General features: G+C 44.3%; 3 protein-coding genes across 5 annotated transcripts; 2 read left to right on the forward strand and 1 right to left on the reverse strand.

The window, feature by feature from the left end:
* Window positions 1–771: 771 nt before the first annotated feature.
* On the reverse strand, window positions 772–2,562 carry her8.2 (hairy-related 8.2). 2 transcript variants are annotated; one of them, XM_052079117.1, is made up of 5 exons: window positions 2,464–2,562; window positions 2,067–2,189; window positions 1,839–1,934; window positions 1,674–1,752; window positions 772–1,418 (listed from the first exon to the last, which is right to left on the reverse strand). In XM_052079117.1, the coding sequence occupies exons 2-5, from the start codon at window positions 2,127–2,129 to the stop codon at window positions 1,132–1,134; spliced, it is 525 nt and encodes a 174-aa protein (XP_051935077.1). In that variant the 5' UTR covers window positions 2,130–2,189; window positions 2,464–2,562; the 3' UTR covers window positions 772–1,131. The 2 variants fall into 2 exon arrangements, with proteins under 2 accessions (XP_051935077.1, XP_051935075.1); XM_052079115.1 differs by having other exon boundaries at window positions 2,067–2,543.
* Window positions 2,563–5,658: 3,096 nt separating this feature from the next.
* On the forward strand, window positions 5,659–13,147 carry cab39 (calcium binding protein 39). 2 transcript variants are annotated; one of them, XM_052079064.1, is made up of 9 exons: window positions 5,659–5,968; window positions 8,976–9,131; window positions 9,232–9,396; window positions 10,605–10,723; window positions 10,906–11,074; window positions 11,975–12,034; window positions 12,264–12,329; window positions 12,442–12,585; window positions 12,817–13,147. In XM_052079064.1, the coding sequence occupies exons 2-9, from the start codon at window positions 9,018–9,020 to the stop codon at window positions 13,003–13,005; spliced, it is 1,026 nt and encodes a 341-aa protein (XP_051935024.1). In that variant the 5' UTR covers window positions 5,659–5,968; window positions 8,976–9,017; the 3' UTR covers window positions 13,006–13,147. The 2 variants fall into 2 exon arrangements, with proteins under 2 accessions (XP_051935024.1, XP_051935023.1); XM_052079063.1 differs by having other exon boundaries at window positions 5,659–5,885.
* Window positions 13,148–15,757: 2,610 nt separating this feature from the next.
* itm2ca (integral membrane protein 2Ca) lies at window positions 15,758–24,137 on the forward strand. Its single transcript, XM_052079093.1, has 6 exons — window positions 15,758–16,005; window positions 20,179–20,325; window positions 20,469–20,657; window positions 21,381–21,491; window positions 22,909–23,059; window positions 23,189–24,137. Exons 1-6 carry the CDS (start codon window positions 15,913–15,915, stop codon window positions 23,278–23,280), a joined length of 783 nt encoding a protein of 260 aa, XP_051935053.1. The 5' UTR covers window positions 15,758–15,912; the 3' UTR covers window positions 23,281–24,137.
* The last annotated feature ends 1,850 nt before the right edge of the window (window positions 24,138–25,987 follow it).

Genomic DNA, 25,987 nt, shown 5'->3' on the forward strand with positions numbered 1-25,987 from the left:
TTGAAACAAATGATGTTTGTGTTTGATGTGAACTTGAAAATAATGCTTTGAAGCCTGCGATTGGCTGGCAATTGGTTCAGGATGTCCCCCGCCGACTGACCAAAGACAGCTGGGAAAAGTCTTGAACCTCTCCTACGTAGAAGAATATATATCGTAAAAAGGTATCGTAATGGTGCGGACCTACTTTGTAACAACATCAAAGTCAACATATTAAGACACAATGTCAGTTGCATTCACGTGACGAAATCTCATCCTCTGATAAGTGATAGAATATTTATCCCTTGTGACATGCATCAGTTGGAATGTTACGGGTACTTAATTGACACGCAAGTTTTGAACAAATATCATATACTGTCATGTGACATGCACAGAGATAGGAGATGCGGTTGTAGTTGGGAGGATTCCGGTTAGCTCAATCTTATGTCAGCGTTGGAGTGTTTTCCAAATTTCACAAATCAAACTGACAGAATTGACCGCGTAGCACCTCTGTTGCACCAAGCCGTTTTGGTGCGAACACATCTGACAACATTTAGTGTCATTGGTTAACGTGTTAGTACTCAACGGCATTGAGGCTTCGGTTGAGTAAATATTGCAAATGAAAGAAATCGGTCAAAAGTGAGTGAGGCATTTTTAAGGACTCATTGCAAACATTTAACGCTGCCGTTACCAATCATTAACCAAACTCAACATTTCAGCTGGGTGACTCCATTGCAGGAACGTCAAACGAAACACAATCCTTAATACATCTGAACAAAATGAAGACAAGAGAAGCGCAGTCATTCATATCTTTTATTGTGACCGATATTAATAAAGTAAAAGGGTCAGACAAAGATCTACGCAATGCAGAGAAAGCGGACGAAAGAAGGAAAGCAATACATTATAATAGCGAATAAATACTCCGTTAATAAAATAAATACCTGAAAGATTAATAAGAGCCTTCTACAAAGCAGGCTACGAGAAGTCAACTTCGGAAGAGAAGTACAGCGCAAAGGTCTTTATAAGAATCATTATAACACACCAAAAACAATCACGACTGGAACAAAACTGCCCCACGTTTGTCTTCTGAGCAGCATATCTATAAGATACATAACACAGGTTGGCCCAAACAACAAGCTGATGGAATTCAGAGATTCACCAGGGCCGCCACATCTCCAAGGTCCCCAAGCGGGAGCCGTGCAGCACAACCCTCTCCTGGCGCTGGGGTCGCGCGTCTTGACTGACCAGAGTTGGGACGTCATTTCTGGCCGCGGGTTGTACGGCGTGCTCTTCGGTGGACCTGGCTAGGGACCTGAGCAGGTGGTTGAGCAGGCGGGAGCCAAGAGTTTTGTCCATCCAGTCACAGGTGAGGAGCATGTTGTGTACTTCCTGCATGCACTGGATGTAACCTGTGCTGTATCTCTGCTGGGCCTCCAGAGGGTCTGCAAGGAAGGGCGGCTGGTCAACATGCGACATAGCGTCCCCTAGTGGTGACTACATAACCTGCAGCAGGCGTTCCATCCCGGGAACAAATTCATGGCAGCTTTTTAAGAATAGAATATGTCGTCACGTGACGTGAAATCAACAATTGAAATGACATCCTTAGGAGATCCCTGCTTCCAAAAATTACCGCGTGGAAAACATGAGCCCAAAGGCAAAAACGTGTCGCGTCACACAAATCAAACAAAGAATCTTACCATTGACTTTAGTGGTCTGGATGTTTTGCAGATGCTTCACTGTCATTTCGAGTATGTCGGCTTTTTCGAGTTTGGATTGCTGTTGAGAGACAATGGGTCAGTTTGTATGAAGTCGATTTCTCTTCAGACTTTTTGATCGAGAGCCGAGACACGTGGAGTACTCACATCAAGTCTGAAGGCGCTGATCACGGCCTCCTTCAATTGATCCAAACAATTATTTATCCTCTCGCGTCGTTTCCTCTCAATTAGAGGCTTCCGCATCTGTTAAGCGCAAGGCAAAAGACACACCTCGATGAAACGGTAGACAAGACAAGCGACTCGCCCCGGCAGAGCCACGTGTTCTAAGTTTCTCTCAAAGCAGAAAATGCTCTATGGTATCAAATGGTGGCATACCTTCCTCTCCTCTTTTGCACCGGTGTGTTTCCCTACAGCGTGCGCCATCGATGTAGCAGTCATGATGCTGGAAGTCCCTTCTCGAAAGCGTGTCTCTAGGGCCCTCGGCGCGCTACGGCCCTCCTATTTATACAAACACAATTAGCATGTGAATGCAGCATCTCTCTTTGGCTGTGGGATTTTCCCACACACACTCACGACTGCCAGGTCACTGCCTCCATTCAACAAATTCACCCAGAGAACCAAGCGGCCTTCTTTGGGTGTCGGGGGTGGGGGGCGGGGGTGAGCATGAGCAACAGATGTCCAGCCTGAAACCATGCACTCCCCTTACAGGCCACCACCCATGAAAAGTTGCTGTTTCCTGCTCTCCCTGAGATGAACAAGGGGGTGCAGTTACCGTGTATTTGCCCCGAGGAGCCTCTTAGCCATTCTTTGCGACAGCTCCGTTACATTACACCTGCAAAGAGGCCGCGCCTCCTTCCGCGCCCAAAGGCCACAGACTGATGGAAACAAAATGTTGACAAATCAGCAGGGAATTTGAGAGCACACGTGCATGCACATCGGGTGTGGCAGAGTGCATATTGTTCTGTTGTGAATGAATTATCCTTAAACTCATCTGAGTTTTGATTGATCGTTTGATTCATATCAAAAATGTTGCTGCGCAACCACGTAGTTGGGCTACAGCCGTCAAAACAGTCTCTTACTGTCGGGTGTACTCAGTGGTTGCATTGTTGATGTTGGACAAAATCAGCAGAGCAAAGTCACAAATGTCACAAAGGTCAATTAAAAAAAATAAAAAAGCCTGCTATGACGATGTCGGTTTTCTTCGGAGTACTGCTGAAGCCCGCATTCTTTCTGGGTCTTCATCTTTGAATATTCAAATTACACAGCAATCGTACATGTTGACCAACGTAATTGTCTCTGGCGAGATCATTCAAGTATTCTTCTTAATGAAATTATTACTGCAGTCCTCATGCAGCTCTGTTGAGAAAGCGACTCGAAAGGGACGAATCCCTAAAATACCGGCAGTGTGCTGAAGGGACCAGCTGACTTCTGGAGCGCACTTTGTGCCGTCAAGTGTGGGAGAGCATCTGCTGGTAACGGTTTTGTTGAGCAGATGTTAGACTGACCACATGCCCAACAAACGTTGGAGCCTTGAAGTGGGGGCCCGTGCGCTGGAGCCACGCGACTGCCAGGCGAATGCTGGGTCGTGGGAACAGAAGACCAACAAAGGCTTGTATTCATGCAAAACTAATCAGCATGAGGAGAGTAATGACCCCCCCTCCCCCCTACACACCCTCCACCCTCCCAAAAAAAGAGTGGACGGTGAGGCTGAGGAGGAGCCTCTGGCAAGGTGAAGCGCAATCTGTCAGCTTCATCTCGAATTACTTCTTGAAGCGCCTTCATTCATCTTCCGAACCGCTTTATCCTCACTAGGGTCGCGGGGGAAGTGCCAACAGACTGAACTAATTCACTGATTAAATCAGTGTAATTCTGTGTTGAATAAAAAAAAAGAAATCAAAGTTCAAATGAAGGTGGCCACGCCCCTTAATGGTAGCAGATGTAATAAGTACACCACATTTCATTAAAATCAAAATTTGCCTCGTTAAAAATTTCCAGATTTTTGGGGTGATTTCCACCTGACTTCTACACTAAAATGAGAGAGTAAAGATGATAATAATATTATGGGCGATGCGGGGGGTTGGTTCAATTCCGGCCCCGGCCCTCCTGTGTGAAATTCTGTTCTTGCATATGCCTGCGTGGGTTTTCTCTGTGCAGAATGACTGAAGGCTCTGTCCTTGACGATGGTCAGATTGGAAGAATGAACAGAGAGGTGGAGAGAGGACGAAGATCTGACACAACGAGAGAGTGTCGCAATGTGAAGGAGGAGAGACATGGCAGAGCAAGGTTATTCATGGCCTTGAAGGTGCAAATCAGTATTTCGTATTGAATGCGGTATAACACACAAGGAGCCAGTGGAGTTGTTGAAAGACTGGAGTGATGTGGTGGGTGAAGGCGGTGTGTCCAACAGCAGTGACTCTCAAGTGGTGGGTCGGGACCCCAAAGTGGGTCACGTTTTGGGTGTGTTGTGAACCGGTAGTAAACATTTGAAGGGGCTCAGTTACAACAATTCAGACATACAACATTTGGTTGTAACTGTCACAATGTTAAGAAGACATTTTGTGTTTGCCCTCGGCATGGTCATCATTAGTGTCGTAAGGTGCTCTGACAGGCACTTTTGGACATGTCTATGCACTGTATGTGTAGCTATTATGTTTTCTTAATTGCTGTTAGCATCTATTCAAATGGCTCATGACTTTGTGACAAAAGAAAACTGCAGGTCCCCATGTTGGCAACAATTGAGAAGCAATGTCCAAGAGTCTTGAGTCCCAGTGACGTCACGAGAAAACATGGACTGAATCTTAAATCAGAAGGACGTGCTCAATATATTTAAGCAGAATATGTTGAATAATCACACAGAAAAGGGCCGTCCTGAAGCGGGAAAAATACAGATTTCTGATCATGTTTAAAATTGCGACGACGGTCATCAAGTGGTTAGCATGTCGACTTCACGGTGCAGAGGTGCAGCGTTCAATTCCTCGTCCTTCCTGCGTGGAGTTTGCATGTTCTCCCTCTGCCTCTGTTTTCTCCGGGTACTCCGGTTTCATCCCACATTCCAAAAACATTCGTGGCAGGTTAATGGATCACTCGAAATTGTTCCTAGGTGTGATTGTGAGAGCAAATGATTGTTTGTCTCTGTGTGCCCTCTGATTGGTTCAGGGTGTACCTGGCCTACTACGCGAAGATTCCTGGGATGGGCTCCAGCACACCCTGCGGACTTTGTCAGTATAAGTGGATCAGAAAATTGATGGGCGGGTGGATAATAATAATAAATATTTTTCTTGGCACTTTATGGAACTGTTTAATGTTTTAATAAAAAATAAATAGATACACGGATTAGAAAATTGTTGGTTGGATAAATAAATATCCTCCTGACTACCAGGAAAAAAAATACATGTTGTCCAATCACATTTATTTTGAAATTCCCCAATCTATGTGAAGTAATTGGACTACTCCAAAATACAATTTTGAAATTCCACTTGACATTTTTTAAACACTTTAATACTTGGCTCAAATACACTTAAAACAACTTAAACAACACTTTAACGGGTTCATAAGAGTCTTATAAATAAAATGCCAACAGCGTTTCAAGACAAAATGTGTTTGATACAAAGTATTACTTTTCCTCTTCCCATAAAAAAGTGCTTGTACTGAGGGAAGCCATTTTCTTCTATTGAGAAGTCAAAGTAACAAAGCCCCACCCCCTACAAATTTGGTATCATTGCAAAACACTGAATGTCCTCTTAAGAGCACAAAAGGAGTTAATGCGATTGGATGTACTGGGTGGGAGGTATTTGTCCTCTACAGTGGACACATTTGAACTCCTGGTCGTCAGGAGGTTAAGCAAGAAAATACTTTAGTCGACCAGCACCCCTAAAATAGGCCGCGGCGACTTGATGACGGGTTAAGGGCGCCCCCTAGCGGACATCTAACCGCAATGACTGCACCTGATCAGACGCCCAGAAGGGGCGCTAGAGACACGGGACGTTGACAGTGGCGCTTCTGCTCATGTTCGCAGCCAGATAACAGCGACCGAAGGGATCTGGCGAACTGGCTTCACATTAACAACTATCTACAGTACGAACAAGCGGGGATACGACGCAGGAAAACAAAGCACTTTTTGTTCTTAGTTAGGCCTGCGTTGCCTTTAACCGACGTGACGAATTGGGGGAAACGAGTGAAAACGCCGTTCACGAGGTAATCTGCTGCATTTCCAGTGTTCCCACTTTTTGGAGATTATGTTGTGCGACTGCCTAATTGAACGGTTGAAGCCCCAAAAGGTATTATCCCTTTATAAACGTTTGAGCATTGCTGACATTGGCCTTGATGACGTCGTGAGTGTTGTAGCACATCTTTAGCATGCTGTTGTTGATGTCAAGCACGGGCTTGATTGTGCAAGCTGTCGCGATCAGCCTTTGCCAGGCCTGACCATGCTAAGCTACCACGATCAACCACCGTTTTATTGTTGATTTACAGTGCGGAATTACTATCCAACTACGTATTTGAACAGCCGTTGATCTTCTACATTCCAAAGGAGTAAAGGAGCTGATATGTTTTGGAATCGGGAGGTCTGTCACTTCCCTCGACAACACGCTGCAACGAACACACACGTATCCACTCCTAAGCCAGCGGTTTGGAGAGCAGTGATTGAAGCGTAATAGGCCGTATTGCCTCGCAAAGAAATTCCCATTTTTTGTTGCCAAATCGGTACTCGTAGCACTATGGGACACACATGTTCTGCGGAGTGTCTGTGTTTGCCACGCAAGGAATAAATGAGCGTTGTGCCAGGCTGGCGCAAAGTTGGCAGGCTTGAGCTCATCACAAAGCAGGCATGCTTGAACACAGATGGGAGGTGCTCGGCGTCATGTTACCAACTGCTAAATGAGCCGTTAGCTTTCAGTTACGATTCCTCCCCTTGTTTTTAATCAACGTTTTCAGCGAAAAGCGCCAAGCAAGTAAATGACCTTCGTAATAAATTGGAGTACGACAAATTGATCACAGTGGATGTACTCCAACGATGTTTGGAGGACTGCGACGCACCTTACAGGGTTGTTTTAATAGTGTGCTACCTCATTTTTTTCAAATGTTAATCTCTATAATGATGTAGTGCACTAATACACAAAAGCAAACGAAAGTCAAACTATTGTTTAAATCAGTACAGCTCAGACAGTTTGCGACGCCTCATGTGTTAGATCCCACAGCAGTTCAGGTGTGCAGCACTGTTCACTCATTTGCATTGTTGGTGTGATCTTTCATGACCAACACTTTGTCTTATTGTATTCCTATTAGAAATGTTTTCCTCATGTGAATAGTTTTGAATAGTAATGCATGATCACTCCCAACATGCCAGGAGCAGTCATTGCAGCAGCAGCTGATGGAACCTGCCATATGTGATGCCTTCCTATTTGCGTCACTGATACTGAAGCAGGTCAGGAGCAGAAAGGCTGCCTGCGGGATATGTTAACAAGCATTAGTCGGGGTGAAAGACGGATTTGGCCACCTGGCAAACTTGAGGTGTTTCCAGATGATTAAGGATGTAATATTAAGCAACCTTCTCATGCTAGCTGTGTGTGTAAATATGAATATGAATGTTTGCAGTTTCAGTCCTTGATATGGATTTGTGTGTGTGTGTGTGTGTGCGTGTGTGTGTGTGTGTGTGTGTGTGTGTGTGGACGGGGGTAATTGTCCATATTGTTAATAAACATCTTTTATGCTACATACACATACGGGGTCATGAACGAGCAGGAGATTCAGTGTGGTCATCCAGAACCACGAATTTCTAGTTCCGGTGATTCTCTGTGAGCGTGACATAGACCTTGAGACTGCTATGAGTCATGCTGTGTGACGCAAACTTCATATTGGTTGTTGTTATCTTACTTTTAACTGAGCCAGGGATTATCTGTTATGGCCACCCAAGAGGCTCTTTTTAAAATGACAACAAAGATATGGGTTGCCATCTGCTGAAAATGTTTGTCTGGAGCGAGTCTAAAGTAACTGGGTGGGTCAGGGGCTCGTGTAGATAAGAGACCTTGTTTTGCAGCTCAAGTTAACTAGCAGCAGTGAGATAAGGTTGTCAACAGCTGGTTGTTACTTGGAACACAGATATTGACACAATTAACGGGACTGAGAATTGTAATTGTTTTCATTGAATACGTTCCCATTGTGTTGGATTAAAATACATTGTGAGTCTGTTTACATTGATGTGGTTCTTATCACATGCGCGGTTGATGAAAAATTCGAAACATTCATGTTGTCTTGTTGATTTGAGGGTCTGGAGCCAGGAATGGCTAACAATGGCATGTAAGTGGCCAACTTGAAATGATTAATTACAGTCGGTGATTATTATCAGGTCAAAATCCATCTTGAAATAATTTTTTGTAATCGCGCTGAAAAAAATTATCGTGTGTCTGTTGTAGTAGCATGATGTTTATCGCTTCGTTTCGTTCAAAATGTCACTTTCCAGGAGACCCAATTACGGCGTTTTTAGGTGTGCATAGTTTATGGTTTTTCGTTTAGTTTGTCTGTTTTCAAAGTTCTCAAACCAACATGTCGATAGTATGGATAACCATGATAATTTGGGTCACTACAATTGTAATGACAGTTTCATTTCTAGGCTTCAGATTGCGTGACCAAGTCAGCTGTAGCAACCCTTTTCTATGTTTAGCCTAGTCATTTTCTTGAAATGGGTGGGTGAGCTTGTGCACAGCTGTATCGCTTATGTCAACACAAGTATTTCTTGAAATCGCCCTGACAAGATTGAACTAGTATTCGGGATCATGGAGGAGTTTAGAACTTCAACCCTGCTTGTTTTTGCTCCTTCCTTGACACTTGATGCAGCCTTTTGGAAATCACGGGAACAATGCTGATTTTCGATGTGCCTTCAGGAAAAGCTCTTTCCTTTTTTCAGTATGCCGTCCAATCCGATGAATAAAGGCTGCAACTTTCGACACACTTTCATTGCGAAGCAAGAGCTGTATTTAAAATGCTGTACACATGGTATGCTGATGTTCTTCGGTTTGTACATGCTTACAGATTTGGAGCCCTACATCGTGTTCTTGATCTACTGTTGTAATTTTTTTTTTGTCAGCCTCCGTGCGAACATGTCCGCTGTCACGTCTGCATGGAATCATTTGATAGAGTCACCTCTTGTGTATCATCCTTTTCATTGACTGACACACGGTTTTGTAATTATCTTGAACTTGTTGGAACTCGTTGTCACGGGCAGAATGCTACTTTCACGCCGTATAAATTGCAATTCCTCTTCCATCCTTATATATGATCACTCAGGTGGACTGCGCCCTGCCCAATTTGTCGTGGTAACCCACCGCCATGCCGTTCCCCTTTGGCAAGTCCCACAAGTCGCCGACGGACATCGTCAAGAACCTAAAGGACAGCATGACGGTGCTCGAAAAGCATGACATCTCTGACAAAAAGGCCGAGAAGGTAGGCTGAATCTCACAAAATTGCTCTTGGGCTGAGACACTACTTTCTTGGATTATGTCGGAATGAATTCAGCATTCACGTGTGTCCATCCTTCCATCAGGCCACGGAAGAGGTGTCGAAGAGCCTGGTGGCCATGAAGGAAATCCTGTACGGGACTAATGAGAAAGAGCCTCAGACGGAAGCAGTGGCCCAACTGGCTCAGGAGCTTTATAACAGCGGTTTGCTCAGCACGCTGATAGCCGACCTGCAGCTCATTGACTTTGAGGTAAAAGCTCATTGACGAAGAAGACAAAGCAAAATACCAAAGTACCCATCTCAGTGAAAATGACCACGTATCAGACACAAAGGGGGCCAAAATGTATTCTAACCCACCCGGGTGACGCCCACGGGATATTTAGGATCAATCAGCCGCCATATCGATTAATTTTTTCGTACAACGTGGGTTATATCTTTAGTTTGATCACGTTCAAAGTAGAAATACACTACTTTGGATCCCCAACACGATATCAACGGTATCTCTTCACTTCAAGTTCAATCATTCTTCCTCATATTTGCACCATTGAGAAGAATAACAGTTTGATCTTCACTGAACCGGAAATATCAGTCGTGTGCAGGATTGGTGAAAACGAGGAGTGGAGTTACAAAACTGCCTCTTCTCTGCAAAATAGTGACCGGATTCAGAAAAAAATAACCGCAAGAGACAAAAAATGCGACCTTGGAAGAATGGTGGTGTGATGGGACTTGACCCCGTACATGACGAAGTTGATCTTGTGACGTACTCAATAATTTGGAAACAGTACACATGGAGCTGTTTCAATGCTAACTGCAGCGACACCGAGCGAGCACCAAACGTTTCTCGGCTGTGCGCAGGTAGACAAGATGGCCTTTCCCATTCCTGTACCGAACTAACGCATAAAGAACTTGTATTTCTGCTCTCATTGTAACATTGATGTCTCTGGTCACTTAAAAAAAATGAAAGCAAGTCAATATGACACATGTCTGTCATTGAGGTAGGTGAGACTGAAAAAGGTGTATACAGCACGGTTTTTTGTTGGTTGTTGTTTTTTTTTTCCTGTATTTGGCTGTGTCGTGTTACGCAGAACCGGTAAGTCCGTTCTTGACACCGTTTGGCTGTCGCAGACGACTCGTACGGAACTGGGCCGGCTTGAAATACTGAGAGACTCACCGGACTGGCGATGCCCACCTCTGCTTATAAGATGCAGTTTGCTGCAAATGACAGATGACGATAGACACGGTTGTAGAAACATGACACCATCGAATCTTGACTATCGCCTTTACGATGTATATCTCATCTCGCCCAATCCTACAAATAAGGAAGTGTGTGGCCATGACATTGTAATTTTCTGTATTTTTACCAGACTGGGTTGTTAGTTTAGGAAATGCGTTATGTAAGTGTCTTCATTGTGCGCTTGTTTTGATCAGACATTCACGTCTTTATTGTTGCACACACAGGGCAAGAAAGATGTAGCTCAGATCTTCAACAACATCTTGAGACGTCAGATTGGCACTCGGACACCGACGGTGGAATACCTCTGTACCCAGCAGAATATACTCTTCATGTTACTAAAAGGGTAAGAAAACATATTTTTGCATCTTGAAATAGGTGCTGGGCTGATAATTGACCGCCTCAATTTTATGCCTCATATATTCTTCCAGTCACACATGTGCAACGATACTGTGCTGTGTGGGTTGTGTGTTTGTGTGTGGGCTTTATACTATAGTTGTTCAGTGGACCTGTTGTTGTGCTGTGCAGGTACGAGTGTCCGGAGATTGCCCTAAACTGTGGAATCATGTTGAGGGAGTGCATCCGACACGAACCCCTAGCCAAAATCACACTGTGGTCGGAGCAGTTTTATGACTTTTTCCGATACGTGGAGATGTCCACATTTGACATTGCCTCAGACGCTTTCGCCACTTTCAAAGTAAGGAGACTGTATTGTGATACCGCACACCGACAGGCATCTTATCGTGTCCTCATGTTTTTCTACATGAAGTCCTTTTCAGTTATTGAAGATTGTCCCATTGACAGAGAGTCAATGAGAACGCCATTTGAAGGCCAAAGTGTTAGCTACGATAGAGGCATTCGTGATTTTAGCAGTCTTGTATTTCAAGGTCAATTTTTTTCAATTGTCAGTTAACATGATTGTGTGCCATCTATACACTTATTTAGATACAGTTAAACCTTGGTTTTCAAAGGTCTCTGTTCTCGACCAAATCGGTTTTCGAACCAAAATGTTGAGTTTTTTATGCTTCGGATGACGACTGAATTTCGGTTCTCAAACAAACTGAGGGCTCTTGAATGCGTGCGTCACTTGACCCCTCTCGCCTTCCTTACACGAGGAACTGGCGCTTCCTCGGGTAGACGAGGAAGTGACGCTTCCTCGTTTAGCGTTCCATGATGAACAGATGTGTTCAATAAAGATTTTTTTTTAAGAGCGTGGTTTTGGTTTTCGAACAGCCTTCTGGAACGGATTATGGTCGAAAACTGAGGTATGACTGTACTTTTTTGTGAGGTGATGTCATCATTTTAATGGGACCATGAGAGCATCACTTTTGGGTAGAGCAGCTATGCGCTCAAATTGTATTTTTAGGCACACATATTTGGAAAGCATGAGAAAATCTGTCCGTCCATTTACTGGTCTTTTCACTCGCACAACTATCGTACGGTAACTGTAAAATATACTTTCCAATTCAGGGTTCTTGAGTCTGGATATTTAATTCTTATCTGTTCTTTGGTGTTTTTGTTCTACCTGTCTGGTCAGAGAATATGGGAGCAGACATTGCCATGACCAAGTCTAAATTTGCTGTGAATTTGATTGTAGGATCTCCTTACAAGACACAAGCTACTGAGCGCAGAGTTTCTGGAGCAACATTATGACAGAGTAAGTGCGCAGGGTATGCCCGTGCGGTTGTGAGGTGGGACATTGATCCACGTAAATTGTGCATCGAGGGAGTAAATGATGCGCTTTTAATGCTCAATTTTGAATTCTTGAACATTTTTTTTATCAGACATACTTTACAGTATTTCTGTTAGGGCTTTGTCAAGCCATTTTTGGGTGAAACTGTTCCCAGTGAGATCATCGGCTTGTGTTCTGTTTCTTTTCTCTGTAGTTCTTTAGTGAATACGAGAAGTTACTCCACTCTGAAAACTATGTGACAAAAAGGCAGTCCCTCAAGGTAAGAGCGCGGAGCATTTGCAAACGTGTCAAGAATCCCCCCCGCCCGTGAGCACCATTCCCATTGTTTGTGTGATGGACCGTTGTCCGTTTTGTCACTCTGGACGTAACAGTTACTGGGAGAGTTGCTCCTTGACCGGCACAACTTCAGCATCATGACAAAGTACATCAGCAAGCCCGAAAATCTGAAACTCATGATGAATTTGCTACGTGACAAGAGCCGCAACATTCAGTTTGAGGCGTTCCACGTTTTCAAGGTAAAGGAAATGAAAAAGCACTCGCACAGGCAACACCATCTTATGTCCACTATGTCACAATCTCATAGGAAATAATTTGCAACACCAAGCAGTACATTACAGAACATTTATTTTCTTTTCTTTTATTTTTTTTAAAGACCAATCCCTTCCCCCTTACATACAGCACGTGTGTTCCATATGAGACACACTTGGCCCACATTTGAACATGTGCTTCTCTGCTTCTCGTGTCAGGTGTTTGTGGCCAACCCGAATAAGACGCAGCCCATCCTGGACATTTTATTGAAAAACCAGGCCAAGCTCATCGAGTTCCTCAGCAAGTTCCAGAACGACAGAACGGAAGATGAACAGTTCAATGATGAAAAGACCTACCTGGTCAAACAAATCCGGGACCTCAAGAGGCCTGCTCCGCAGGAGGCTTGAGGCAGGGTTGCCAAGGACAACGAGGGGGGCGGGGCCATCATGTCTCGACCGCTTAACACCTGCCTAACAGACCCATCAGCTGCTGCTGTTCTGCTTTCTGAAGAAAAAAATTTGGAAGCAAACTTAAAAACAACAACAAAAACATACGCATTTCAAGTTGTTGGGAAGTTGCCAGCCCATTAAGTGAACATTTTGGGGAGGGGTTTCATCCCAGGGTCTTTGTTCAAAAGAAAACAGTAGATGCTGCTGCTTTCATGCACCTTGAACCACATATGGTCCAATAACACACGAGTCCATCGTAAACAAAAAATCATTGAACCAACCAACTTGAGACGCATATAGGAAGTCAAGATTTCAATCCTACCGAAGACTCATAACAGGTGTAACGCCTCCAGCTTCATACGCACATCCTGCAAAATGATGGCCTCCAACCTTTGTGACGGAAGCGGTACGAGAAACATGGTTGTTTTCTGCATGCCTCGGAAGCTGACAGATGGTCCGTCTGCACCTGTTGGCGGCGCCGCCGTGGCCCGGCCAGAGTGGCCGCCATGCTCAGTGGTCAGACTGACATGCACATGCGTCAATGCCTTCATACAACGCGATGTGTGGGGTGAACTCCCAAATTCCAGGCCACCCGCTAGTCTTGACCTCCTGTGTGCTGTGTTAAATGCCGCAGCACGGAAAATACTCGGGGCGAAGGAAGAGAGATGTCACTTTTGAACGCCCAAAAGTCCTCTCTGTATTCTTTTCTTGAACGGGGAGAACATGTACATATGCCTTTTTTTTTTGCCATGTAGATTTTGTTTAACCTTAACATAGGAATATAATATTGCTCTTTACCTTAAACATAACGTTCATGGTATTCAAATGACTACCTAAACCCAAAGCAAGACTGGTGTCAATTGTTTTTACATTTCATTTTACTTCTGAAATGGTTGCTGGGTTTCTTGTATGTCACCTAAAGGGCAGCTCCCAGTTTGCTACCCGACATTGATATCATGTAAAAAGAGGGAATGTGGAAGTATTAATATAATTGCTGGTTGGGTGGCTCTAGCATCCCTCTTGGATAGGAAAGGAAGGTTGAGATCAGTGAAGCTTGAATTACAAGCCAATCGCCTGCTTAGTAACTCACTGCAAATTGGAGGTGAGGACCCCAGGAGATCCCCACTTCTCAATAGCAGTCATTTTTGTATTTCCCACTTCATTCTGAGCTATTGGCGCGTTTCTTGGGAAGTGCGTCTGTGGTAAACTCGGCAGGACCTTGGTAGCTTTCCTATTTGCTGTAAAGAATTTTTTTTAATGGCTGGATAAATCCAGTACAATTATGAGTGTTAATCAGTTGTGGCTAGGACACTGGGTGTGATGGTTTGTCCTCATGGTACTTTGGCAGACCTATGAACAGAATTGCAGTGAGTTGACGACGGTAGTCCACATTCTGGAAACTATTTATAGTTCAAACAGGTAATAAATACCTGGAGTGCAGGCAACAGCACTGCTCAGAGCTCAGCCCCTCCTTGCACATTGAGCATGCATGTTCCTACACTGGCTGTGCATGATGCTCTTCTAATGGCGTTGTACTGGAGTTGATACTTTAACAGCCTTGAAATATCACATTGAACTCAGCTTGTATGCCGCTTTTGACACCAATTTCAGCGAAAAACGTTTGGGTGCTTTCGGAAGTGTCAAAGTCCTCAGCCGAACAAGAATAAAGAAAAAAGGTTTGACATTAAATGATGCTGGGGTTTTTTTTTTGGGGGGGGGGGTGTTCATGGAGTCACTATATAAATATGCGCATTTCATTGTTATGCTATGTCGAGCGCCAAGATGGTACTTCAGCATTCCCAATTGGCACAACTATGTACCGGTATATGCACAGTTACCGCCAAACTGCACTTAATATATTTCATTTGTTTTATGTTTTTGTTCTAGAGGTGTTAAGCATGCAAATGCAGTTATGTAATTATGACTCCGATTGCGTTGGTGTACTTTAGTGATAGACTTCTGCCGACGTTGTATTGGACCGTATTACAATGTGAAAGTGGACACAGTGGTCAAAGTGTAGTTCCAGAGGGTAGAGTTTCAAATTGAGATCAGCTGTTTTAAACTAGAGTTGAGACTCTAAAGTAGTTTTTTATGCATTTGTTTTTAACCTGGGTTATATTGAAATGACAGATTTCAGAAGTGTAGCATTTTGAAATGCAACATCATTATGAAAATACTTGGATTGAATTCTTAGGGTGGTGTAGTGTCCACCAAAACTGCACTGGTTTGGGGATAAAAAAGGGCTATTTTTTCCTCAACGATATTTTTTTTAAGTTTCTGCAGATTTACAATTCCATTTCTACCGGCAATTCAATTTGAGAAAATGTGCGGGTGCAATCCTGAGAGTTTGCATTCAGCACAGTACAGGAAAGTAATAAGACCCGATCGAAGTGCATCGAAGCCATATCGGCCATCTAGTGGTCAATAGTGATGTTACAATTTCAAACTATGAAGTGGGTCCCTGCTCTTCGTGGCAGAAAGCGACCGTCGGGCTGGCCTGCAAAGAGCGGGAATCCGTGTGCAGAGAGATTATTAATCAAGACGCCACTCCGTGTGGTAGCGGGCTGGATTAATCTGTGAATTTTTGGGGGATGTTGTCAGTTCCTTGTGATGATTGAAATGTGATCACAAACCGTACAGTGGGACAAAGAACGAGAACAGTGCCCTTGTCAAGGGCCCTTTAAGAATGAAGGATAAGGGGGGTGGGGGTGAGAATCAGCCCACTTCCGGTAAAGAGCAACAAACAGAAAGCGGTTTAGCGGTGTGAAAGTGGCCCGTCTGAAAGGTGAAGGTTTTGTTTGTGAGCAGTTATTCGACGCGATCTGTAGAGCGGGCACGCGCACTTGACCCAAAACAGACCGAAAAATGGTGAAGATCACTTTCCAGCCTGTCGCGGGGCAGAAAGAAGATAAACAGAATAATGGCGACAAGACGGAAATCCTCATTCCCCACCCGATGGTGAGTTCAGTTTCCTTTTGGTTATTTGTTTTGTTTTGAATCGTATCTCTTCTGTTGTTATGAATGTTTGTTGTTTTCTTATAACCCGGCGGTGACTGTGCGTCGTGTACGAGCACGCCAATGTGAAGCTTGACATGTCACTGTATCGCCATTTGTTTAACTACAAAACCAGCCTGGGCTGTCTGTGATGGCTTCCTCTTACAATGCGTTCAGTTCATTTTAGCCTCCATTGAATTTAGTGTAAACCCTTCCGCTGTACATTCTTATGCAGAGGACAAGACGCAAAGCCAGTACTGTAGAGCGATATTGCAGTCGATGTACTGTATATATCTGTGTGTTCAAGTCTGTCGCGATTTGCGAGAATTTACCCAAAAATGTACATGGAATCGCACCCCATTAGCTTCTGCGGGATAGGAGAAATACACCAGGTTTTGATGACAAAATGGCAGATGAGGCTGCCTGCGGGATCTTATTAAAAATGTGCACATGAGAGTGAGCGGTGCACTCATCAGCTCACGATGCGTATGGTAGAATCCCTAAATAGCAAGGTGACGATGGACAGGGAATATTGAGAAACTGTAGCGCTTTGTGTGCATTCCTGACTCGGAAATGCGCTTTCGAGATACAAGCGGGGGAGACACAGGTTTCGTGGTGCGTCACGCTTTCAGCCGGTGTGAAATAAAAGCCTCCGGATAGTGTGGGATGAGAGAACACAAAGAGCTGCTTGGAACAGAATGTGTTCACACATGCACCGTTGTGTCCTTGTCCTCACGCGCCCATGCAATTTCCGCAAATGTTCCCGTTCAGTGTCATAACATTCGGGAAATGACGTGTAGGTAGCGCTGCACATCTTGTCAAAGGCTGTTGACAAGGAAACAGAATAACCAAAACCAGTTAAATGTTTATATTCGTTGTTTATTTCGATTTTTAAAAGTAAATATTGTGCACATTTTACCTGGTTTCACGATTTGGGAATTAATTTTGAGATATGTATTTAGCTGTCTTCTCATTGTTAGTTCTGAGACATTAGTGCAAAAGTGTTGGTGGCTACCACATCGTAGAGCTTGGACTCCGACCCAAAAGCTGCATTTGTCATTCATTTACCTTTTAACAAGCGCGTCCTGAATCAACTCAAATGGGTTACTGCAGTATTTGTACTTTTGCAGAAAAACGTGTCCCCAAAATGGGGAATAAAATGTTATCGTAATGATAAATGGAGTATCGTATTTTCATGAACAGTTGGAAAAGTTCACAATGAAACACGGCAAGTTCCCCCATGTCATTGTCTGAGTCAGTCTCGTTTCTGTGCGGCACCTCAGAAATGATGCCGGCTTTTTCGAAAGCTCGAACATCAGTGCAAACAGGCAGAACCCCTAATTCATAATCCAGAGTGTAAAATAATTTACTTTTACCCCTGGGATCCCTCGCCATACACTGGTCAACAGCAGAACCAAGGGTATTCTTTATGGAACAATTTAAAATCCATCCACTTGCTTTGCACCTGTTGTTAGCTAGTGCCATTTTCGTATTTCCTTTCCCTTTCTAGGGTGACGTGAGCGACCAATGACGACTAAACAAGGGTGTTGTGACCCCGTGAAACATTATCAGTTGCGGCCCAAATACTTTTCCAATTGAAAGTACAAATAAACTCGGAACACACGGCCAAGATGTTCTTGTCATCTCGCTTAAAACAGGCAAGCGTCGGTTGAATTACTTGTGAAAGTTTGGCTAAGAAAATATCCCAAGGTGTATTTCCGGCTGATATTAGGGAAATACATCAGTTACAGAAGGAAGATACTGTAAGTACACAACTGTTTCAATTTACAAAGAGACTGGCATTCTTAGAGCAATCTCGCACACGTTTTTAAGGAGTCTGTACTTGCCTAGTTCATGACACACTCCTCTGCACTCTTCAGATTGCGAAACGGCCACTGGAAATCACACACCAGTTTGTTAGCATGGCTGTTTTGGCATAGTTACGGGCAACGGTAACCCTTTTTGTTCTCCTTAGTTTATTGCTTGCTCGCTACTTGGCTTGATTCATTCTAAAAGGCTACGATACGTCGCTCATACTGAGACGTGACTGTTGTCGCCCAAATATTCCTCATTGAGAATCCACTGTGCCCCGTTCTGACTCAAATCCGAAAATTCTGATTCAGCGTTTCGTTTTTAACGGCCAGTTCACTTCTCTATTGAGCTCATCACCGATTCGTGGACAGCTCGACTACATAGTGACACCCCGCCAAAAAAAAAAAAAAGATGGGTGCAAGTGGTGCTCGCAGATGGGCTGTGAGACTGGAGGCGTTATTGCTGGAGTCACACCATCGCGTCTCATCTTGAGTCACTCTTGGCCAAGTACTCTCCTCATTTCCTCTGATCCTTGCAAAATTAGTACTACTGTATTAGAAACGGTGGGAAAAAAAGTATTTTTACTAAAAGTTGGTAGTTGCCTACATAGAGTGTAATATTTCAAACACTTCTCGCAGTGTACAGTAACTGTAGCCCAAAGCAATCTACAATAACTGTTAAATTAATCCTAACAGTAAATTTCGGAGACTCGCAGAACATCGCTTTAAGTCAAGGGTCACCAAACTACCGGCCCGCGGGCCGGATACGGCCCACCTCCACATTTGGTCCGGCCCACCCGAATAATACCAGAGAGTCTTTTGTTTTATTTTTCATCTATGTAAAATTGTATTTTATCATAAAATTTTGCTTTTGCAACAAAATATTCCTTAGTTGTGAACTATTTTCATGATTAACTATTAGCTAGTAACAATTTCATAAACACATATAATGTGACATTTGTTCCTTCCTTCTGCGCTCTGTGCCGTTATCTGGCAACCCCAGAAAAAAAAAAACCTAAACCTGTCCCTCTCAAAGAGAACATAATCATGGCGAAAAGGCGAGGTAAGAGAAAAAAAATTCTGAATCCAGGGAATTTAACCCAAAATGGAGATTTTTTTTTCTCCAATGCAAAGAAAAGATTGTCTGTCTCATCTGTCGGTGGCGGTATTCAAAGAATACAATCTGCGGAGACACTATGAATCCCGTCACAACAACAAGTACGATTTTTTGCATGGGCAAATGAGAGCAGACAAACTGTCGATGCTAAAAAGAGGAACGTTAGCTCAGCAAAATACATTTGTACGCCAAGCTCAGCTGAACCAGCCATCTGTTCGGGCTAGCTTTCGGTTTGCTCAACTGATAGCAAGCAGCGGTAAGGAGAGTTTGTCAAGAAATGCATGAATGCCGTCGCGGAGGTGGTGTGTCCCGAGAAGAAAGACGTCTTTAATACCGCGAGTGTATCAAAAAAAGTTATTTGATTTTTGTGTGGGTATCTGGGAAACAATACATTTTTACGTCTAGGTACTCTTGCAGTCACACTTTTGCTGTTACAAACTGACCCCCCCCCCCCCCCATCAGAGAAGCGAAAAGTTATGTGGCCCTCACAGGAAAAAGTTTGGGGACCACTGCTTTAAGTCATAGGTGTCAAACTCTGGTCCTGGAGGGCCGCTGTCCTGCATGTTTTCCAAGTCTCCCTGTTGCAACACACCTGATTCAAATGATCAGATCATCAGCAAGCTCTGCAGAAGCCTGACATTGAACCTGTTCAAATAAAATACAAGAGAATCAAACATACTTTTGAAAAGTAAAATGTTCAACCACACCATCTAATTGTAACTCTTGAAAGTCTCCTTGCGTGATAGTAGCCTAATGTGAAACAGTGTGGATGGGTGAAAATAAATTGGCATTGATGTTACGGAAATGACAAACTTTCAAACTAGAGCTGCCTGCAGCTGTCAAATCTTTTTACCCGCATATATTATCCCTGCTTTGCTCTGTGGGAATGTCTGTTACTGCAGCTTACTAGGGGACCTTCTCTGCCTCTTTTTGCTTTTAACCGCAGTGCACTGACATCCAACGGAGCTTGCTGTCTCGGCATAATGACGTACTACACTAGGGTGCTTTTTACGGCGATCGCGGTAGATCGCGAGGGGTGTAGAGGAGAAAAAAAAACCCAAACATTTTCTTACAAACAACTGACAGTTTTTAGAACTACTGTATAGAACCTTTTGTCGACATTGGTAGTCGTCCACTGGTGTCCGTGAAGTTCTGTGAGCTGGAAAGTGTTTGATGGAAGGTAGCGGTTTCAAGATGCGTGTTTCCCAGGAGGAGGAGGATGAGCTCGTCCTACCTTTGCGGCCCAAGAAGTCTCCACTCAATGGGATGTGCTGCCTGACGTTTGGCCTGGTTGTCTTCATGGCCGGTCTGGTCCTCTCCTCCATCTATGTGTACCGCTACTACTTCATACCTCACGTAAGGCCGCCAATTTGTCTATTGTTAGCGCAAAATGTGCATTTCAGAACCGCAGAGTGAAACATGTTTTTTTATTTTAAATTGTCAGAGTAAGTTTGATTAAAGTTTGAGAGTGATTTCTGGCATTGTGTGCTTGAAAACAGGCCCCAGAGGAGAACTTGTTCCATTGCAAGGTGGTTTACGAGGACTCTGTGTACGCACCGCTGCGTGGGCGACAGGAATTGGCAGAAAACGTTGGCATCTACTTGGCCGACAACTATGAGAAGATCACCGTGCCCGTGCCTCATTTTGGAGGCAGTGATCCGGCTGACATCATCCACGATTTTCACAGAGTGAGCAAACGTACTTTGTATTTGATTTGTACTCTTCGGTAAAGTTTATCCACGTTTTACCCGATAAGGAACCTTTTGTATGGACTAGTTCATGCGGATCCAGGATGTTATTATCTTGTTCGTCTTTACTTTCTCCTTTGGGCCACATTCCTCCTCAAATTTTGGGCCGTTTCCAAAATACCTCGGTTTTCGACCATAATCCGTTCCAGAAGGCTGTTCAAGAAACGATATGTTCGATATCCGTAACTATTTTAGTAGCCCATGATGAGGGGCGAATACACTATGCAGAAATAACAAAACAAAGTCTGATTTGCGTAAATCACAACAAACACGTCTGCTCACAATGAACGCTTACACAAGGAAGCATCACTTCCTCGTGTAAGGAAGCCGAGAGGAGTCGAGTGGCGTGTATGGGTTTGCTCAGTTTGGTCGAAAACCAGTTTTCGGTTGTAATCTGAGGCGTAAAAATCTAGAATTTTCTGGTCGCAATTCGGTTTGGTCGATAACAGACGTTCGAAAACCAAGGTATGACTGTCTTTGAAATGGTATCTTCCGCTGTATAATAAATTCGGAGTTGTAAACATTCTTCACATATATGCGACATTTCCAGAGGCCTGCTGCTAGCATTTCTCAAATAACGTATGACTTGAAATTTTTTAGAATCTTTTTTTAAAGCTATTTATTCTGTCATCTTCATCTGCAATAAGCGTCTGTGTTTTGCAGGGACTGACCGCTTACCATGATATTGCCCTGGACAAGTGCTACGTCATCGAGCTCAACACCACCATTGTGATGCCCCCGCGCAACCTTTGGGAGCTGCTCATCAACGTCAAGGTAATGCATTCATTGTTTCCATGCTCAGTCACCAGGTATGTTATGTTTAATATTTGCATTATTTATGTATTGCTTAATTGTGTCATCCCGCCCGACTGTGGACGGCCAGGTGATGTTATTTAGGTCCAATATGATGGGTGTCTTCGCATACGGTTCTTTCATGTAAACACAGCCATATCGGATATAATGTGCGTTAGAGCTGGGCGATTTAGAAATAAGAATCATGATATATATTTTTTTGATTCGTTGATTTCAAGTGAGGCGGCCAGGTGAAAAAGCGGTTAGCGCATCGACCTCAAAGCGCAGAGGTACCGGGTTCAATTCCAGCTCCGGCCTCCCTGTGTGGAGTTTGCTTGTTCTCCCCGGCCTGCGTCGGTCTTCTCCGGTTTCCTCCCACATTCCAAAAACATGCATGGCAGCCTGATTGAAAACTCTAAATTGTTCCTAGGTGTGAGTGTGAGCATCCGTCTGTGTGTGCCCTGCGACTGGCTGGCAACCTGTTTAGGGTGACCCCCGCCTACTGCCCCAAAGATGGTTGGGATAGGCTCCAGCACTGCCCGCGACGATTGTGAGGATAAAGCAGATCGGAAAATGGATGGATGGGTGGATGATTTCAAGTGTTTATGCAATTCAACTGCCATAACTTACTTACTGACACAATAAAAACCAATAAATATGACTAATAGAGGCTTTTTCTGCTGTGTGGCTGCTGGTCTGGCCCAGTGTGGCCTGTCGTCTACACCCTGGGCGCGTTCTGAGATGACATTGGTTCAGTCCGACCCTGTCAATCAGCCCTATGCGCCTTGTGATTGACTAGTGACCAATCAGTCAATTATTTTCAATTTCTCTTTCGCCAACAGTAAATTGGGATAGGCTTGTACAAGATGGATGAACGGATGGATGGATCAAGGGTTGGGCAAACATTATTGCACTTGAATACTGTCTGAGTGCTCTGGAGTCGCCTTCATTTTCACACGGAGCAACACTTTTGAAATGAATTTTTCCAGTATACTTCCTGTATTGCCCTCGGATATGGCAAAAGAGAGCCACAGTCCCGCGTTTACTTTACAGCCGTTTATAACCGCAGAACGAAACACACAACGAGCTGTTCACACACTAGTTGCTGTCATCCAGCCGCAGCTCAAACACAGACACTCGGAAGCAAATTTGCTTATCTCACAAGACACCCCTGTTAAAGTCGCATATCTATAAACGGACACTACAATGTGGTATGTACACTCTACATGTCATGCTTGGTTTAAAAGTGTGTTTGAATAAGTTCAAATGTATGAAAATCATTGAATTGGAGGCGGGTTCGTCCCCCAAAAAAGTTTTTGCTTTCTCCATATGGTCTTTGTGTGCAGATTTTCACCTCTCGTGTTCCTATTCCCATGTGCTCTGTTTTGTGCTCCCGTAGAAAGGAACATACTTGCCTCAGACTTACATCATTCACGAAGAGATGGTGGTGACCGGCAAAGTGCACAACATGCGTCAGCTGGGACCCTTCATCTACCGCCTTTGCAACGGCAAAGACACATATCGCTTGAACCGCCGTGTCTCCCGCAGAGGTAAGCAGATTGAAGCGAGTCTATCGCAAAAAAGAATTATCTGGAGGTCGTTGACTTGGTTTTGGATTGCGATCAGACGTGTAGCCCAGGATCTCAACCCAAATGTCTCTGGCCTCTTTTCTCTCACAGGCATCACCAAGCGAGAGGCGAAGAACTGCCACCGCATCCGTCACTTTGAGAATACCTTTGTGGTGGAGACGGTTATCTGTGACGAAATATGAGCAGGATGGTCACAGGTGTGTCACGGTGCGCCACCACCGACACATCCCAGTCACCTCTCCAGCTACTGTAGCACCCTGTGGATTTAATCATGTTGCACTTTACCAATGTTCTTTTCCATCCCCTGCTTTTTTGCCCCCCGCCGCCCCCGCCAGATTATTTGTCCCAGCAAATGATGCAATACTAACCTGCAGGTTCTCTCACAGGATTTCCATGTAGCCAAGTCTTTTGGTCTCTGGGGAGAACAATGATGGTTACTGTTGTTATGAGAAATGACTGTCTCCCATTTGTTGTCAAAGTGACCTTTTTTCCCCTCCTGCTCTGGAGGGCTTCTTATCTGTGTGGTTAATATCTCGGTAAGATGTACGGAAGGTGAAATTGATCTATTCGCCACATTCACTTTGTCGCTTCTCGATCTCTGTACTGGAAAGATCAAACTACTGATAACTAGTTGGGTTTGCATTTTTGCTTCGGCTCGTCCCGACTTTCTTTGGAGGGAAGAAGGCACCATGCAACCAAGTCATCGCTGGGCAGTACTGGGCATAGCTTCCAGAAGTCAAGAGCCATAATTGGATATAGGGCCCATCATTTTTCAGTACAATTAAGTTATTGAAAATCATGCATATGTGAATCATTTAATAGTATACCCTATCTGTTTCTGCCTTGCATGCGTTTTAGCGATTTGATAAGCTGTTTTGTAAGATGTACAAAGCCTTAGTCCAGGCTCAAAGACTGGACTAATGTTCCTCCTAATATAACAGATGGGTGCATAATATTTGATGTTGGGTAAATACAGCCGTCTTACCTGTATATATTACCCGCCTATAAAATCTTGTCTGTGAATAAAGTTTAAAAAGTCTTTGTCAGTGGTCCATATATTCTTGATCTGAATGTCCAAGAATCGCTTGGGAATTATTTGAAATCATCCATCCATTTTTCTGATCCGCGGGCGTGCTGGAGTCAATTCCAGCCGTCTTTGGGCAGTAGGCGGGGGACACCCTGAGCCGGATGCCGGCTAATCACAGGGCACACACATACAAACAGGTACGGTAGACACGCTCACAATCACAAATATGGACAATTTGGAGTGCCCAATCAACCTTCCATACATGTTTTGGAATGTGGGAGGAAACCGGAGTACCCGGAGAAAACCCACTCAGGCACGAGGTGAACATGCAAACTCCACACAGGGAAGCTGGAGCGAGAATCGAAGTTTGCACTTCTGCACTGTGAGGCGGAAGTGCTAACCCGTAGCCTTTATATTGCACATTGATGATGATGAAAACCCAGCGTGCTAAGATTTGCTGAGCAGTGTAATTCATGTGCATGCGTCACCATGTGATTCCTGACCATGTCTCCTGGGGCGCACGCTTGTGGGACTTCATTGCTTGGTCTCGTGTCGCTCTCAAATTGCGATTGCTATTTATTTTGTCATTCATAATTTCCAAATTTTAGTTCAGCATAATTGTGCAGGTATTTCCACAAGCATTTGTTCGTTGCAAAAAAAAAATAAATTGGAGTTGGTGTTCTATTTCTCGAAGATTAACTGTAATCCTGACTGAATCATTTTGCTCACATACAACAGAAGACTTCTCTCTTCCCCTTCTCGTTCTCCTTGTCGTTTATACTCTACCACCACTTCGCTAACACATTTATACAGTACAGTGGACACATTCTGCAATGTAAACAATAGTGTACATCATGCATTAGATGTGGGACTAAAAAGGCTCGATTCAATTCCATTCGATTAAACGGTTTTTTGATTCTATTCAACGTCTTAGTCATGCTCCTACTGTATACATATGCCGAGACTTCAAAAACACATGCACACACACACACACATATATATAAAATAAAAATAAATTCCTCATCTCACCCCCCCCCCCCCCCCTCGGGTGGTGTCTGTCCCTCATTCAGCTCGGGTTCTCTACCAGAGGCCAGGAAGCTTGAGGGTACTGCGCAGTATCCTTGCTGTTCCCAGCACTGCACATTTCTGGACTGAGATGTCCGATGTTGTTCCCGGGATCTGTTGCAACCACTCATCTAGTTTGGGGGTCACTGCCCCGAGTGCTCCGACCACCACAGGCACGACTGTCACCTTTACCTTCCAGGCTCTCTCCAGATCCTCTCTGAGCCCTTGGTATTTCTCCAGTTTCTCGTGTTCCTTCTTCCTGATGTTTCCATCACTTGGGACCGCTCCTTCCCCTACAACGGCTTTCCTCTGCCCTTTATCTATGATCACGATATCTGGTTGGTTCGCCATTACCATCTTGTCAGTCTGGATCTGGAAGTCCCATAGGATCTTCGCTCTGTCATTCTCCACCACCTTCGGAGGTGTTTCCCATTTTGACCTTGGGGTTTCCAGTCCATACTCCGCACAGATGTTTCGTTAGACTATGCCAGCCACCTGGTTATGGCGTTCCATGTAGGCTTTCCCTGCCAGCATCTTACACCCTGCAGTTATGTGTTGGATCGTCTCAGGTGCCTCTTTGCACAACCTACACCTTGGGTCTTGTCTGGTGTGGTATATCTGGGGCCTCATTGGCTCCGGTGCTCAGGGCCTGCTCCTGAACAGCCAGGATGAGTGCCTCTGTGCTGCCCTTCAGGCCAGCCCTCTCTGATATATATAACTGTATATTACTGTATAATACTGTATATTATTGCTTCTCCCTGTAGTTGGCGCTACTTCGAGAGATGGAAGTAAGTCGC

The sequence above is a fragment of the Hippocampus zosterae genome, chromosome 10 (assembly GCF_025434085.1).
Source record: "Hippocampus zosterae strain Florida chromosome 10, ASM2543408v3, whole genome shotgun sequence".
Taxonomy (NCBI): Eukaryota; Metazoa; Chordata; class Actinopteri; order Syngnathiformes; family Syngnathidae; genus Hippocampus; species Hippocampus zosterae.